We start from the raw sequence: 18623 nt of genomic DNA on the forward strand, positions 1-18623 counted from the left end.
AGACGTTCCTTTAGGTACTTAGAAATTTAGGCTTATTCGAGGGAGACTTATTAAAATGATAAAATTGATTGCAGGAAATTTTCTTAGATGGATTTTATTAGGAGGGTTTCACTGTAGCATATGACACAGGCAAGGCAGCAATCCCACTCACCACTTCGGCGAGTGCGGAGATGACTTTGCCGAGGGTGGTAAGGCTCTTGTTGATGTTGGCTCCCTCCTTGAGCCGCGTGCCCTTGGCGCCCGTGGAGTCGGCCCGCTCCGAGCCCGCCAGGTCCACCAGCGAGATCTTGCTCACCTTCTCCGTCGCCAGGGCCGTGGTGGAGTCGATGCGGTGCTGCGTGAAGAATATGGTGAACACCGCGTGGGACCGGCTCGACGTCTCGTTCATGTTGGTCGCCGCCACGGTCCTGCGGCAGGTCCGACACACACGCCGTCAGCGCGCTCCGAGCAAACCAACAGCAGCAACTTGTCCAGGGGAGTGCCTAGGGGGGGGGGGGGGGGGGGGGATGAGCGGGACCGGAACCTCCCCCCCCCCAGCGCTAAAAATATTTTAATATATAATTCATAAAATGAATATTTATTTTTATGAAGTTACGGCCAGTATTTTTAGATAGCCTAAATCAGCAATATTGAACACATATTTTTCAAAATTTTCCCGGGGGAGGACCCCCGGACCCCCCACCTAGCTGGGGGGTATTCCATACCCCCCAGGCCCCCCGAAAAGGCCCTAGCCTTCTGCCAGAACCACCCTCCCCTCCCCCCCCCCCCAGAGCAAAATCCTGGGCACGCCACTGAACTTGCCCACGCATGGTTAGCGCCCGACGCACTATCACACGCTTTCAGTCCAACCTCGGTAACACAAACCTGAAGGGACCATAATTTTTTGTCACTGCTAAATAGAAAAGTTTGTGCTAACCAAACCATTACAAACTTCAATCACAATTTTTATATAATTTTAAAATCAAATTCCAGTAAACTTGAACTTACACACAATTTTATACTGCACCAACTTATATTTTATTTTTTGAGCATGCTCGAAAAAATATTTTCTACTGTATCACATTTAAAAGATTTTAAGACAGAAAATAAGGCTAAGCTCTAAATTATTACCTACCTACAAAAAAAGACATACTACTTTAAGTTAGGAATAATAAAATTTTCTAAGTTTTTTTCCCCCAATCTACAATTAACCAAAGAAATGACATCAGTATTAATTTAGTTTGAAACTTCAAATTGTTTATTTACATTATATATACTAACCATCCTTTACTGCATGTAATTGTTTACCCTTGGAACATAAACAACCTTGTATTACCATGTAATTTTTAAGGACTGTTGTAAACACTTTGTATTAACGAAAGTTTTATGTTGCCAGAAATTTTATTAATGAGGTTTCACTATACAGCTAAGTGTGATCAAACTGGCCTCCTTACACCACTGTACAACAGCTGCAGCTGATGCACTACAAGCAAAGCTCTTTAACATGCCATGTTCGGGACCACAACTATGCCCGATTAGCATTTTTCCCGGATTATCAAACATTGACATAGTTTTAACTAAAATACGAAAGAAAAATTAATGTATTCAGTAAACTGATACTACTTGAAACAAACTGTAATAAGCTGCTTCGTTTTGGCTGTCAACTCTATCTAGTTTTAAAATCGACATTAATTTCCATTTTCATTTCAGAATTAATAATTCTCACACAAAAAAAAAGTTTGCAGTACAGAAGTTCAACAAATCATTACAATATGTATTGTGTGATTACATATTGTAGCTGGTATCATTTTATTATTTATACTATGAATAACCCAAGGTAAATGCATAGCAGCAGCTATAGAATACTCTACATACACTCTGTTCAAAATAAGGTATTATGTATTTAACTGACAGGTGCTCTGGCAAACATTCACTTGCAGCTGAATATTGTTACAATTATTAAAAAAATAATTATTTACACATATTACTTTGTATGATGCTACATAAATCTGTGCTTATGTTGTTGATTACATAACTGTTTTATTTATTACTGTAAAAAAAAACATGTGAGCGAGTATTTCAGTACCCGCCAGAGATGTTCAACATCTAGTCTTGGTAACAAGCAAATTCATATGTTCTCATGTTGCAAATACACTTATAATATGAAACTTGGACACAAAATTTAACATAGACTTCTTTAAAATAATGCAGAGCGCGATAAATATGTAAGGAAATTGTGTTTTCAACTACTTTTCTTAATGCGAAACACATGTAGTTTCCACAACCGCAGCTAGAATTTGTTGCAAAAGCAGCTACGTCAACTATGGAATCATTTGATTTTTGCGGAGCAAAATTTTACACAGTAAAATGAATCTGCTCCGATTAAAGCGAAGAAAAACTTTAAAAAATAATGAACCCCTACTTTGGACTTGATTTTTGACGAGGTATTGTATTGAAATACACTGTCCATTTTGTTGAAATTCATTAAACAGTTAATACTACAAAGTTACCCTTTGGCTTCGTGAACTTTGGTTCGCCCCATCCGCCACTGATGGCAGCACCACGGTTACACATTTTCGTTCCATGCAACTTCCGTTCCATTCCCGAAATGACTCCCACACGAGTGCTGTTCACCGAGAGCTAAGGTGTTACTTATCAAAAATTGCCATTTCATATTGAACAGGAGCATGGGCGTCGCAACCGGGGGGGACGGGGGGACACGTTCCCCCCAATAATAAAAGTCTTCAATTTCGTTCCCTCCAATAATATATTTAGTTTCATAGTTTCGTAGTTTCTTCTGATGTTTAAATTAATGATTTTGTGTGGATATAGCACCAGCAGATATGTTAACTGTGTTTTTTACAAATTTGTTCTCTGAAAATATTTTTTATAAAAAATAAAATATATATTGCAACCAACTATAATTAGAATATTTAGGAAAGAAAAATGCCTAAAATCCACTTTTTTGCACCTTCAAATCCCAAATTTTTTCAGGAGGAGGACCCCCGGACCCCCCCCCCCCCCCCCCCGCGCTTTTTTTTTCAAGGGGATGGATATTCCTCAAACAACTAAATCAATTGAAGTCCCCCCCCCCCCCCCCAAATATATCCTTGCGACGCCCATGAACAGGAGTCTGAAAGGTATTGAGCAACGCGGGCAAGCTGACCAGGTGTTCGCGAACTGGACCAAAGAGGGGTGTGCGAAAGCCCGACCTGGCCTTGTTTCCCTCGTCGATGAGGTCGTGGATGTCCTGGTAGGACGTGACGGCCAGCTTGGACAGGTCCTCGACGTACGGCCCGAGAAGCGGGTGCTCCCTCACCCGCAGGTTGCCCTTGTTCTTGGGGTTCAGGAGGTCACGAACTCGCTCGCAGTAGATTTCCATGTAGCTCACCTGCAAAAAAACACGAAAGGAATTCCACAATCACATCATGCAAAAAGGAACGGAAATGTTTTAACTTGCAACTGTGAATCGTACTGACTCCGCAGTTTTCCTGCGCTACTACAATTAAATGAACAATCACTTTCAATCAGGACCCTTCAAGAGGTGGGAAGGGCAGCGGGATAATTACTGGCAGCAAAATTTTTAATGACGTCCATCAACCAGCAAGCTGGTGTTATGGTAGAATGGAAAATAAAAATTTTTCCTTGCTGAACTGTAAATACTTAGTGAATTACATGGACAAACCACTGGTGAATGTATACTTTCAACAAAGACCAAGGCAAAATTAAATAAGTCTCTTCTTGGTACTGTATTTCAATAAGGAAATTTTAGTGATAGCCCTGGGTCATTTTATTTGTAGAAAAGCTATATCGAAATGCAAGGCAATTTCACGATATTATCTATATTTACATGATGGGCAAAGTTCACGGCACTTTCAATCAATGCAACTAAAAAAATCAGCTCACCTCAACTGAGTATTTTAAGTCATCACAAGTAGTGGTCTTTATCCTTTTGAAAAGGTCTTTGCATATTTGTGGAATAATTCCTTCCTGATTTTCTTCGTCTTGCCTCCCCATCATGGTGTATGATTTGCCAGCTCCAGTTTGCCCGTAAGCAAAGATGCACACGTTGTATCCTGCAGAAAGATTCAACCTTAAGTTGTACATTCATGCTCTTTAGTTCATGGCAGAAAAAATTACGTGATATCTTCATTTGTGAGTTAATTATTTTGTATTCTTTTTGTCTTTCTTACATGCCCTTGCAGTCCTGGACAGTTACAAAATCTTAGAGCATAATTCAATGTAATTGTGTTCACCTATTATGAACACTGATTATTAGAGACCTGCAAAATTCGCGGATTCAATTACCTCCAGGATAGACTCTACTACACTCTACACACACGGGCAAATGCCACCTGTTCATTGGCTGCTGACTTGTGAGTCGTCTCGACCGAGTGTCTGTGATTCGACACTTCTTTGAGCGAGGGTGTCTAATTGGCCCTCATTACTCCAGATTAACAGTGAACCAATTGCAGAAGCAGCGCTAAGGTATAATTATTTGAATTGTAGCATATCACGAAATGAATCCGCGAATTTCGCAGGTCTCTACTGATTATGTTACTATTTTTTGCACTATTACACGACTAATCAAGGTTGGTTTTAAGCAATCACAGAAATATAGGTATTTAGTAGTTTAATACTTTGTTACAATATATAGGTAAAGTAAATACATTAACTGCTGCATTTCCCTCATAAATTAACATGCCAAAATAAATTTTCTGATTCGTTGATGTACTAAACTATTGAAGTTATCAAAGAATCAAGAATCAAAATGCCCTTTTTTTTTAAATATTGCTCTGAGGTAGTGACTATAAAACTTCCTAAATAGGATTACACTGCTGATAAATCAGTAACCTACTAGGCAACCAGAAAAACCTGATTACTTACTGTTTCAGCAAGAAAAATCTCTATTTATGGGGAAGATTCAAATCAAACTGTAAACAGTATTATTTTATGGTATTTCTCTCTAAACAAGCTGAATTAAAAATTTAATACATAGAATATTATCATCATTTCATATATAATTTTCTAACAGCTATCTGAGACATAATTTTGCTTGGATTGAGGGCCAAATATTCATGGGCATGACTTCCAACCATGCCTGTGTGAATACTAGTTTTTTTGATGCAAAGTAAATAAATATCAAATTGAATGTTTCAAATATTCGCAAAGACAAATCAAACTGTGAATATTGTTCTCGGTGAAGCTGTAATATATTTATTTTATAAAATGCAAGATTGAAGTAAGAAAAAAAAATAATCATTATAAACAATTGAGCCCTATATACATAAGTATATTATATATATTATATATATATATATATTCATAAAAATGTATAAAAAATCATACGTAAAATTAATAGTGAGCAATCATAAAAGCAAACGGAGTGCCATCTTTTTATTTTTTTAACTAACCAACTTTATTGAAGCAAAACATATACAACACAAAAAAGACTAAATATTTTAATGAGTGATGACAATGTTTTAAACTTTTGCAACAAATGTGAAGCTTCACATTCAGATGCGAAGCTTTGCATTACAAACTAAGCTTCAAATACAAAGAATAAGAAATTTCCTGGTGAAGTCGAATCAAATATTAAAAAGAGCTTTGATTGATTTGCTTAGTCGAAACTTCGCACAGGCCTACTTCCAATTCTGTTAAGTTTCAACAGAAACATGTCTTTCTGAAGTTCTTTCTACATTTCTAATTTTTTTTATATGACAATGTGAATGCCACTGCAATCAGAGAGATTGAATAACATAAACAACACACTGGAGAATTAACACAGATCCCTTAAATAATTCGCAGACAAATCAAAAAGGAACTTTGCATAAAGACAAAACAAACCACATAAAATTACCAATTACCTAAAGCTGTTATAAAAAATTGATTTTCCCACGAAAGTTTCAAAAATGAATATTCAACTGATTATAATTTATTATAAAAGAATGGTTCTTTGGAGCATTCAAGCATTAAATGTTGGATCCGGTACTGTGCAAAATCATATAACACCCCCCAATCAAAAACCCACTTGACTTCAAAGATGTCAGAAAATGTTGTAACGTACAACTTATACGAAAATAACTATAATGGCTAATTGTTACAAGATATTGGAATTAAAAAAAAACTGCAATTTTTTACCTTCAAATGCATGCTGTAGCATTTCTTCACCAATATCTTTATACACCATAGTTTGTGTAGAAAAATTGGAATCTGAAGGCTGAAAAAATAAAAACATATCAGATATTATAAGACAATCAAAAATATACAGTGAAAGAAGATGGTGAAAGGCAGATCAACTACAGGCAGACATGCAAGTGGATATTTATATAAAGTTTTTGGTAATGTAGTATTGCTGTTTTCTCTAGAACATATAAGGTTTCATCCTCAGTGTAGCTCATTCCTGCATGCGTAAGGAACTTTGGGGAGGAGAAGGGAGAGTGAGAGAGAGTTAAAGAGAGAGAGAGAGAAGGGGGGGACCTCCAGGGGTGAGCAAACCAGACAACTCCAAAGGTCCCTGCCATTAGCAGGGCCTTGCACTGGCCTTTTTCATAATTATTTTTCTTGTTTGACTAGTTTTTTTGCGAAAAAAAATATAGATGTTTATGGGTAAACAAAGAATTGAATTTTTTTTAGCATGCAATTTAAACTACTGGTAAATACCCTTTTTATTTGTGCTGATTTTCTATGATTTCATACTAAAAATATCTCTTTCAAAGATTTTAGTGTTTTGTAAAATTATGCTATTTAATTTAAATTTGATCATTAGAATTTATAAAACTAAACAAAAATTATTTAATAGGAAAAAATTATAAAAAAAATTAAGATAAACTAGCAAAACAATTGTCTGAATTTATGTTCCAGGTTGGCTTTAAAACATTGTTTTAAAGAGTTTAATTACAAATTAAGGGAGGGTGGTTAGTCTACAACACCCTCCTCCTCCTTACTAAAGCTCCCTGGTAAAGCCCCTCTACACAAATATTAGGACTCCACAAAAGAAAATGGCCCAGGGCCCCACAAAATCTAGGACCGCCATTGGAGAGAGGAGAGAGGAGAGAGGAGAGGATGCACGATGCAAAGAAGAGAACTGTGGCTATGCTGTATGTCAAATAATCTGAAAGTTTTCCTGAGACTCAAACATCAAAACTCTACTATATCCAAACAGATACACTGTAAATAAATGAGTGGGTACTATATGGCCTAAAAAAAAACAGTTGTTCAATTCATTTTCTCTCACTCAAAATTAATGCTGATGTGCCGCTGACCTAGGTAAACAATATATATGACTACTAAGAGAGGTAAATTGTTCAAAAGAGTCCATCAAAAAAATATTTTGATAAATATCTCATGTACTGATTAATAGTAAAATATAACACTTACATTGTGAGACCAGTAAGAGTAATCGTAGTTAAAGTTTTTGATAGCATCCTTAGAGTTTGGTGGAACCTTTGGATTGACAATATCTGCAACACACAAACATAAAAAATATTCACTGTACCACAATAAGAAGAAACGTTTTATGAGCACATTTATTCACATAAAGCATTGACTGATAAGTAGAGACAAGATTGTATGGTAAATTTCGATAAAACCGAGATAACACCATACATAGTACACTATATAATACCGAAGTGCAAGTTAATAGACCATTGTGCAACAAAATTTAACTAAAAACATGAAATTAATGAGCAATTAGACAAAACTAAATCCAAATTACAACAATTTTATCTTTTATTATTATGAATCCAATGAATTTAATTTATTTAGCATGAAATTTATGCCAAAATGAATTAACTAAATGGGTGGGAAATAGTTACTATTACATTGTTTGAGCTTGTATCTCTTATTAGTAACACAGTTTGACATTAATGACATCAGCACATTTTTCAATCGCAAAAAAAAAAAATGTTGATTTTTATTTATTTATTGAGTAGTTCTGTTCTAGATATATTTATTACAAATAATTTTATTGTATAAGTAAATCATGCATCAATCAAAATGAGACTATTTTTGTGAAAATAATTACCTTCACACAAAGAAATATTTGAGTTTCATGTTTGTTGAACTATACAATTATTTTGTAAATAAATACAATGTATAAAAATAAAAACAATAACACCATTATCTCCTGCTTTAAAAACGAAATTGATTTCATATTAAAACTATAAAATCTTACCCTTACTAATAAGGTTTAAATTTACTACGATAAGACTTGGTGCTAATAAACATGTCTTCTGTGTTCCAATTCACCTGCCAATGGACTCTACTTGGCTTCAAACATTAACAAACTGCATCGAAGCTATGATCTCAACATTTCACTGTTCCATTCACCATGCAGAGCGGTCGAGAAAAACTAAGGGCCCTTTTACATTTTTAACTTAATGCACATATTTTCAAACCACACAATTAAAAAATAAATTAAGGTCTGTATAAGTTACAGTGGCCATAACAGTGCGTATTGCATGAATTTAAAGGTGTAAAATGAATTCTATTAGCAATAGACTAGTTATTTTCCTCCTAAAATCAAAATAAAATCATGCATAAAAAATACTCGAAACTTGACAGGGTCCCCTAGCCCTCTCGACAATCCTAACACTACATGCCCTTGAATGTGCCCTTCCAGCACAAGAGATGAGCAGTAACCCCTTCTCGGACCCTATATTGTCTGGAAACAAAAAAATATATATTCTGGGTAGGCTGTGTTTTTGACTACACTCGCCAGGGTTTTTTTTATTATTAATTTCCATCGCGCTGGACGGGAATGTTGCGTATGAAATACATAAAATAATTTAACAAAATTTATGTTGCTTTTTTTTTTACGTGTATTCGATTAACGTCTTACTTGAATCTTGATTGCGACACCAAACCGTGATGAACTCGGACCATCATTCACAACCACTGGCTCAACTGACACCATATCAACATCAGAAATCACCAGAGAGCATTTCATCGTAATATGCATCAATATAATATAATCGCAAAATGCCTAAGCGAAAACAGGTTATGTTGGAGAAAAGAAAGAAAACAACCGCCCAAGCAGAAGCATTAAAAAAAAATTCAGAGAAATGCCGTAGGTATCGAATGAGGCAAAAAGTAGCCGAAAGAAATGAGGCGTGAAATTTGCGCTCGAGCGAGCCTCAGCCGTCCACCTCGCGAGAAGCGACAGGGAATGCAGACAATTGTTTGGTCTGATGTTCTTGGAATTCACGCCAAAAAAAATAAGCAACATCAATTTTTTTAAATTATTTTATGAATATCATACGCAACATTCCCATTCAGCGTAATGTGAAAATTCATAAAACAAATCCCTGGCGGCTTTAGTCCAAAATACTAATTACCCATTTTTTTTTTTTTACGTTTTTGTGCGTTATGTAAGCATCAGAAGCGATAGTGAAATTTCAAAGTAAACAGCAGACGAAGACCACCCCTCATAAATGTAATCTGCGCTCTCTTTTGACCACACGGGGAAGTGAAGTACCCGCGTACGTAACTGTGACCTTGTCGGACACGTTCCTCGACATCCCTGGACAGTGTCGTACAGAGAGTTCCCGCCCCCCGCGCGACCACGCGAACACGCGCCGCGAGTGCTGGGGCGGCGAGGAACACGCTTCGACAGGGGTCGCAGGAAGCCGGCGCGGCGCCAGCTCGTCTGTCGCGGGCGGCCACTTCCGTGTTGGCGCCTGAGGTATCGACCCGCCCGCACAGCACGCGCGCCCGCCCCGGCAGCCTAGCCTCTCAGGCGTGAGTCGTCGGTGGGAAAAAAACACATGATTCTTCGGCGGGCCGAGAGCTCCAGGGGAAACCTTTCCACGGCCTCATTATCCCTCAGTTATTTTCCATGTGTAACATCCTACCTCTCGGTACACGGCGTTTTGTTGGAGTAATTTCGTTCATGCGACGGAAGTCATGGAACGGAAATGTGTAACAACTGTGGTGCCATCTGCGTTGATGGCGCGAACTAAAGTTCACAAAGCCAAAGGGAAACTTTATAGTATTAACTGTTTAAAGGAAGCCGGGGTTCGGCTTTTTTTAAGTCTTTTTTGCTTTTATCTGAGCCGTTTCATTATATAGTTTAAAATGTCGCTCTGCGAATATAATGATTCCTTAGTCGATGTAGCTGCTCCGACAGTGAATTAAAGCGGCGGGTGCGGGAACAAAGTAGTTTAAAGCACAATTTGCTTATATTCATCACGTTAGGCATTATTTTAAAGAATACTTCGTTAATTTTCGTGTCCGAGGTTAGATGTTACACAAGACTAGCTTACACTTTATTTTTTTCTATTGTTTCATATGTTTTTCACATGTTTTATTCTTAATGAATTCGTAATATACCCATATTTGACTGATTATAAAGGTGTTTTCTACTTTTAAAACATACATATTTAATGGTTTTTATGAGCTTGATGGCACATTTATAAGTCAGTGCTAGTCTGTAAAGAAACCATGGAATCATGTGGTATACAGTTTTGGTTTGATCTTTCGTATGTAGCCTTGGTCTAACTATTTAATTTTTGTATATTCAAATTAAATCAATAAAAATTAGTTTTTTTAACTACAAAAAAACCTGAAAAACTCCCGTTTAAATAGTAAGGAGAAAAAAAAATTTTTGTTGATTTTCTGGATGACATATCTAAAATAAATACTTCTAAGGCGAAGGCTCTACACGAAAGGTTAATCCAGAAATGTATACCTGATGATTTCGCGGTTTCAGTACATACTAGAACTGACATAAAAATTTGCCTTTTTAGTTCATAAAAGCCATTCAATGAGGTTTTGTTTAGTATAAAATATATAAACAATTAAATGTGGTTATTCTATGAATTTATTTAAAATCATGACAAAAGTACGAAATATTAGAAGCAAAATAATTTAGCATACTACCCCCTCAAGTGAAATTTCTTTACAGCTGTTGGATAGGTTCGAGGCGATGACTCATTGGAGCGTAACTAAAAGTGCAACGTTGAATAGTGGGTGCTTGATGTCGAACAGGGAGAGGAGAAATATTGAGCGCCCCACTCCTCCATTTGGGAAAACGTTAGTTCAAGCGACGCGTAGCTGGTTTTTTTTTTTTTTACGCTGGTGACTCACTCGTCCTACGATATCTAAGTCATTATTAAATAATTTTATTGGAATTTATAAATAAATAATTTAAAAAAACTAATACACTAGGGTTTTTGCTTTTATTTTAATGTCTGTTTCAAGATATTGATTATTAGTCTGGAAAAAATAAATACTGCCGTAATTGTGGAGTTATTGGGTAACTCTGACTGCAGGAGTTCACAGGATGGGAGATACAAATTATCATCACAATTATTTTGTTAATAGCTGAATCTAGCAGACTGAAATACATAGTCGATCCGTAAGGTCCCAGCCTACCTGGCCTCACGTACGGTGCGCAGAGCTTCAGAATGGGGTTTGTTTATTACGGAAAACATTTTTAAAATACGCTGAGGACGGATGAGTATTTCTGTGTCCATATTTAGTTATCAAACTGTACTTTCAGAAGAGTGAAAATGGCTAAAACTTGTGTATTCATAATAACGTTTAGGTATGAAACACCCGGTACAGATTCTTTAAAACACCTAAGGGACTTGTGTTACACCTTTATCTTCTTTTATCCGTTATACAATGTGATGGTTAGCGCTGAAATCTTATAGTGTATAAACGATGAGAATACTGCGCGCCAGTTCATAGCCATGTGCTTATGATACGGTACCGCGCTAGAAGCACCAGCCTCATTTACACAAATACGCCCCTGATTAGGCGGGCCCCTTAATGATTGTGTATATGTGTATATATATATATATATATATATATATATATATATATATATATATATACATACATACTGTGTTCGTCTGTGCTGTTATTACTTTTTTCATGTCTAAATTCCTTATGGAATTCTCGTGCTGTCTTATATTAAAGCCTGAATATGTTCTTCTGTGCTGTCATCATTATGTTGTCCATAATGCCTTGTTTACGTTCATCGTTGCGTCTATCCGTTTAACATCAGCTGATTTAGGCTTGTTTTCAGTGGGTTTATGTTTTCATTTTTATTTCTTATTTTGCAATTATGATTTTCTCCCATGACGAACAAAAATCATTAATAGGCTTTCCTTTAATTTCTCGTCATTATATTAGTTAAAGACAAACTAACAAGCAACAAGTTTAGGGCTGCTACTCCACAAGCTAACGAAAAAAAAAAAAAAAACACTTTTTTGTCCCCTATGGATTTAATACACATTTTTAATTATTTATTGCAAACATACATAGAAGGGATATTACTTATTACTATCATACTTCGTTTATTACTTACAGTGCGTTTATATTATTTTAAAAGGCATGACAAAATCGCTTAAATGCAGTGTACATTTCTTTTTGTAAATGGAACAGAAATGTCCATCTAAAATTACAGATATTTGTAAATTTGTACATTTACATTTAAAAAATTGTATCACTATACAAAATAATGTTCGCAGTAATACTGGGTTCGGATTCTTACAGGGGAATTTATGCTTTATTCTGTCCCAGTATCTCCAATAGTTAAAATTATTAGTCAACCGTTCCCTGGATAGCTTTCCAATATTAACTGAGCACATTAATAAGCACTATACAACTAAATGAAAACAGACTGTTGAATATTCGATTATCTTTTCCGTGGCTTAAAAAATATATATATTTGCTTGAATGAAACGTCAATTAAAATATAAAATTATCCGCCTATTTTCTTAAGTCATACTCCGTATTATCTCGCAAAACGTATTTCATATATGTTAAAAAATAACCGTACCTAGCCGTGTGTTGTACAAAGTTACGATATCTTTCTTGTAGTACTACGAACTATTTTGCGGCAACTGGTTTCCAAAGGAATCTTTTGTAAAAGTGCAGAATATAATTTTTTTTTCTGAGTGCTTATCAAGTTCAGGATTTTTTTAGGCGACTGTGGGGAGGGACGATGGAGAGGGTGATTCAGTAGCATTGATTGTCCACTGTGTAGACGCTGTGTTGTCTGTGTTGTCGCTGCCCGCACTGCGGCCCGGCCAGCACGCACCGCCGCCACACGGCGCGGCGTGAACTTGGACCCAGCCAATCAATACGAGGGGAGGCTCCTGGTATAGCCTCTCCCCCCTCCCTCCCTCCCTCCTACTCCTCGGCCCACTGCTGGCCTTGGTTCGCGGGCTGTTCGCACAAGGGCGCCACCCGGCCTCTCTCCCCTCTCTAGACCCTCATTCATTGTATAACCTGGACGTCGTGTATTCGAATTTCAATAAGATTATAAGATTTCATAACATATTATTAGCAAAACCATTGTCAAAATTTTAGTTCCAGGCTGGCTTAAAAAAGTTTTTTGAATATATATATTTTTTTTAATTTTCTGAAGAAAGGCCCCTGGCCTGTATTTTCCTCTGGGGGCTGTTTCGTTGAACCCCTCCCCCCCCCCCCCCCCACACACACGCACACACAATTAAACGTCCCAGGCCTTCGCAAAGATCATAGCACCGGAGTTGCTTGGCTTCTGGGTTCTAGCCGCGTCGAGAGCGAAGATATCGCCAACGTTTCGGTCGGCGTTGCAGTCGCCATCATCAGTTACCGACTGAGGTTATATTGCAAGTTTCTCTTGCCTTTTAATAACTCTCGTCTCTGAGAGGAGAGGAGGAGTGTTTCCCGATTGACTGCAGCTATGGGCAGAAAGTAGCTACTTGCCATAACCTTCAGTAGGTTAACTTCTCCCTGATGATGGCGAACTGCAAAGTGTCGACTGACCGAAACGTCGGTGACGACTTCGCCTCGGACGCCGCCACACAAGCAACTCCGGGCAGTGTAGCCGCGAAGGTCTCCGATATTTACTGGAGCGCCGCTTGTTCGAGAGTCCATTAGGGCCGGAGAGAGGAAGCCATTGGAGAAGTTTACAGCGAGTCGGGCCCGAGGGACGGAGGAATTCCAATAACCCGGGGGTCGCCCTGTTTTGCTGTCCTGGTTTATCGCCGGCCCCATTAGGAGGGCCGCCGGGACCGAACTGGGTCGGGAGCCGACGACTGCTGTGGTCCAGCGTCGCGCTCTGTCTCCTGGCGGGGCCGCTGGCGGCACACCACTACAACTGCAGGGTCCTGAATTGTATCCGACGGGCACACACGTCCGACTGGCCCACGTGACCCTCTGACGTCATTCGTGGCGTGGGACGATGGTCCGAACACATTCGTCAACTTGAACCTTTTTGTCCCAATCTGTGTCCTTTGGTAGCATAGATGAAGAACGCTTGTGATATTTTCTGTTTCCGGTTCCCGTTTCAAAAAGGTAAACAGATAATAACGTACATTTATTAGTCAGTATTTACATTTGCCTTGAAGAATAAATAATTATTATTGACCTCCCACAAATTTCACAATTTAACTGCGTACTCATTTACAAAGCATTCAAAAATAATAAGCAAAAATAAACAAAACAAAAAAAACAATCATTTTGGCACTCTATATTTGCTGCGCTCTAGTGAATACTTTAGAAATCAGTAGATTCGAATAGCACAATAATTGTAGACAGTGCTGTTTTCCGTGCGACAATGTGACGTCAACGAACCGCTCACAGGTTCCGACTGTTGTAGACACAGGCCTTACGGAACGCAGGCGGGCGCGGCCATTGTTTGGAGTAGCTGGTCCACTGGTTTTCAGCCACGCCGAAGGCTAAGATTTCACCAACGTTCTGGTCAACCTTTCATGGTAGTAGTTACGAAGGTCGGACGAAACGACGGTGAAATCTTCGCTTTCGAAGCGGCTGAAAACCAGAAGCCAAGCAACTTTATGATGGTATATTTCAGGAACCAAGAGAGCAGAGAGATACAACTGTGGCACCAAAATGGAAGCAAGCTTTTTTTTGTCCGTGAGAAAGTATCGAGTGGATCTTATGACAAGTGTTGGACATAAGGTGGGATGGGGTTAAGAGTTATGAAAAAATAATGTGCAAGATCCCGGTAAAGAAAGTATTTGTTTTTTTGGGAGATGCAGGATGGCTGTTACAACACCCTGAACTAAAAACCACAAAAGGAAGATGGCCAGAAATGGAGGACGGGCTGAATTTGCAAGTAACAGCAGACGCGTTTAAAACCTTTCTGGCTATTGTTTCCCAAAGGCCTGTCTCACCCATGCCATAATCAGCTGTAAAACCTCTGAGCCGAGGAAAAGGGGGTCGCGGGAGGGTCCGAGGCATGCCAAGGCACTCCTGCGTTCTGAAAACGGCACTGACGGTTATTTCTAGCGAACAGCCTGAAACCCGCCAGCGCCGCTGATAAATTGGTAGTAGTTGCGGGCTGATCCTTGGAAGTGAATGGATACCCGCTGAGATTTTCTCTGTCGGCTCAGGATCATGTAGGCGTAGGACTCGCACTTGGTCGTGGTGCTCCAGTCGTTCTGGCCGTCCGAAGAGCTGACGCAGTGAGCGTTGATAAAGCTCCTGGACAGCTAGGAGAGGTTGAACGAGCCTCCACCGGACCACTGAGGAGTCCCAGTGTGATGTGGTGGATCGTGGTAGGTTTCAGCAGCACTGATAAGGTTCAATGGCTAATAAAACAGTCAACTGTCTGGTGGACTGAGTGAGCTAGGTTATGATGATGCTGGGATGGGTAGCCTCAGCCTCTCATCATAGCTGAGGTTCTAAGGGCATAAACGGCGTATCTATTTCCGCGCCCACATGGGCCCCGGGACGGGAAGACTCACGCTAAGAGCGTTGGGACAACAAAGAAAAAAGGGGGGAATCTCTGGACGTGGTTTATGTGCCCATTGAGGAATGATAAGTAATTATAAAATTGACTTCTTGAGGGATATAACCAAGGACTTCAATGTCCATGACGTAGGAGCTTTTTTATATATTTTACCTAATTTTTTTCCACAGTTTTTTTTGGATGATGTAGATGGTCAATACGGCGGACGTGATGTCATATTTCAAAGAAAACAAAATGGCGGATCCAAGATGGCAGTCGTGACGTCACATTCCAAGATGTAGGTCGGTCACTGACCCGCACATTGCACCGCACCCTAGCACCGTGTGCCCGACTTCCCCTTTATACACTACTAACGCAGATAAATGAAGATACAGGTTTAATGCAAGTCCCTTGAGTGCTTTCAAGAATCTCTACCGAGTGTTTCAAGCCTAACACTTATTCTGAAAATATGCGTTTACCCATCTTCACTCTTCTGAAAAACAGTTTAAAAACTAAATGCATAAACATAACTACTCGTCCGCCCTCGGCGTATTTTTAAATGCTTTTCGTACACAGACACCACTCTGATATCCTATAATCGCGAGGTTTTCCCTGCAGCTCCGCCCACAGTGTGTATTCCCGGGCAGGCGGGGGCCTCGGGGAAACCTACGATTCACTCATCCTTCTGGACATACCCGAATACTCACGTTGGCAAGCCTTCTTTTCACAGACGAGAGAACCAAACACGATGTTCCCCAAGTTCATGCTCGCTTTTTTTTCCGTACCACAACAGGTGTATTTATTTGGGGGGGGGGGGGGAAATTCGCGGGCATTTATTCTCCAAATGCGCGGGTTTAACTTATAAGATGTCATTCTTAAAATTAACAAGAAGTAATTGTAAATACCCTAAAAACATTGTGGATGGTTGGTTATATTAGGTAAGTATAGCTACGTTAAAAATACTGTAAAATCATTTTATGGTTGCTTAGCAAATAACTTTTTAATATGTAGCTATCCAGCGCTAGGAAACCGTTTACATGATTTCACAGTATTTTTAATGTAGCTATCCTAACCAAATCAACCGTCCACAATGTTTTAAAGTATTAATAATGTAGCTAACCTAACCTAATTGACCATTAGTTATGAGTTGTATATTTATTTACAATGAACAAAAAAAAAACGAAGATGCATGATCGGGCGTTTGGCTCTCTCGTCTGTTGAAAGAAGGCTTGCCAACGTGAGTATTCGGGTATGTCCAGAAGGATGAGTGAATCGTAGGCTTCCCGGGGCCTCGAGGTTGACTTAGCTGCGACCACTCACATGTCGTGTTGTTCTCCATCTCGATGATGCACTTGCACTCCCTGGATATCTCCCTGTTGTTGAAGGGCCGGACCCTCACGGCCACCTTCACCGACGACATCTTCTACGGCTGCTTCTGCAACAACAAGCAAACCAAAGACCCGGTTCAAACACCGCGATGGTAGGCTACCGTCAGCTGTTTGCTCTGGACGGATATGATTGTTGTGCCGACAGTATACATGTATCTGAAATAAACACGAGCCAATTCTACAAGGTCTGGAAATCTTTCCGCGAAAAATTCACGGCCCGTAGCAATCCGGTCAGACAGTAAAATAAGGCAGCAGCCAATGAACAGAATACATTTGTTCGTTCGTCCGCAAGTGTGTGGAATTTAATTTGGTATCAGAAAAAATTGCGGAATTTCGCACGACCCTGCGAATAACTAATGCGAACGTTACTTTGTGACGTCGTGTGCACTTGGCCAACCACGATTCATGATTTCGGGGGTGGCGTACGAACATTAAGTTCGTTACGGCTGAGGAAGCCGCCCTAGTTAATTACCCCTCCAGGAAACAGCCTCAAGCAACTCTCGTCAATTAATTTGACGGCCTTTTTTTGAATGTGTCCCAATCTCCTCCTACCTGGGAATCGCGCGATCGTCTCGTAATTACTTGGCGAGGGATGGTCGACTGGTCCGGGGGGGGGAGGGGTGGAGGGGCTGGTCTCGTGTTCTCGACCTTCGTCACGGGGATGTGCCCTCGGGCGATGACTAGGACGGGAACGTGATTGGGGGGGGGGGGGGGGGGGGTTTGTCGCGAGTACCCGCGGAGACGCCATGCTCCAACGAAACTCCTGCCGCTGTACACCGATTTTTTTTAATGGAAAAATATATCCATGTGAAATTACTGATATTTGTAAATTTTGTACATCTTCACGAAAACAACTGTTTAAGTACAAAACAGTATTCGCAGTGACACTGGGTTCGGATTCCTACCCGGACATTGATGCTTATGTGTTGTCCCAGAGTACCTTCAACGGTTAAAGTTATTTGTGAACCGTTCCCCCAATAGCTTTCCAGTATTAATTAACCACGCACATAATAGCACGATACAACCAGAATAAAGTTAAATTGTTGAATATTCCATTATATGTTCCATGATTTAAAAAAAATTATGCTTAAATGAAACATCAATTAAAATATACAATTATGCGCCAATTTTCGTACTAAATACTCAGTATTATCTCGAAAAGCGTATGTAATATACGCAAAAATAACCATAGCCATACACAGAGATACACATATTAAGGGGAATGGTGCACCAGCATCATAGTCAAAAATATAATATAAGCTATGTATTAATGATTCCGCTTTTAGAGAAGATTTGAAGTGTTCTGGTATACAAAATATAATTTTTTTTTAATTTTTACCAAAGCTATTTTTTTATTTTTAATATTCCTGATTAAGTCAAAAACTGTAAAGAAAATAGTAGTAAAACTTTTGTAGGTAAATCTTCTAGCACGAGGAGATGTTTAAAAAAAAAAAATTCTGTAATCATTATTAAAGTAATGTATTAACAATTTCAATTTTAATAAATGAGCTGTTACGAAATAACTTGATATCCATTTGCAATTTTTTATATATTCACGTTCTATT

At 38.9% G+C, this 18623-nt stretch overlaps 1 protein-coding gene across 11 annotated transcripts in view; it reads right to left on the bottom strand.

Annotated features, from left to right (window-relative positions):
* LOC134533921 (kinesin-like protein unc-104) overlaps positions 1–18623 on the bottom strand; it is a 191719-nt gene that overhangs the window by 77768 nt on the left and 95328 nt on the right. For all 11 annotated transcript variants that reach the window (XM_063371726.1, XM_063371727.1, XM_063371716.1 and 8 more), the window contains 6 exons: positions 16991–17105; positions 7360–7442; positions 6121–6199; positions 3886–4055; positions 3192–3370; positions 152–407 (listed from right to left, as the gene is read on the bottom strand). In XM_063371726.1, the coding sequence (XP_063227796.1) occupies positions 152–407; positions 3192–3370; positions 3886–4055; positions 6121–6199; positions 7360–7442; positions 16991–17090 (867 nt within the window). In that variant the 5' untranslated portion in view covers positions 17091–17105. The remainder of the gene's footprint in view (positions 1–151; positions 408–3191; positions 3371–3885; positions 4056–6120; positions 6200–7359; positions 7443–16990; positions 17106–18623) is intronic.

This window comes from Bacillus rossius, chromosome 7, assembly GCF_032445375.1.
Source record: "Bacillus rossius redtenbacheri isolate Brsri chromosome 7, Brsri_v3, whole genome shotgun sequence".
Taxonomy (NCBI): Eukaryota; Metazoa; Arthropoda; class Insecta; order Phasmatodea; family Bacillidae; genus Bacillus; species Bacillus rossius.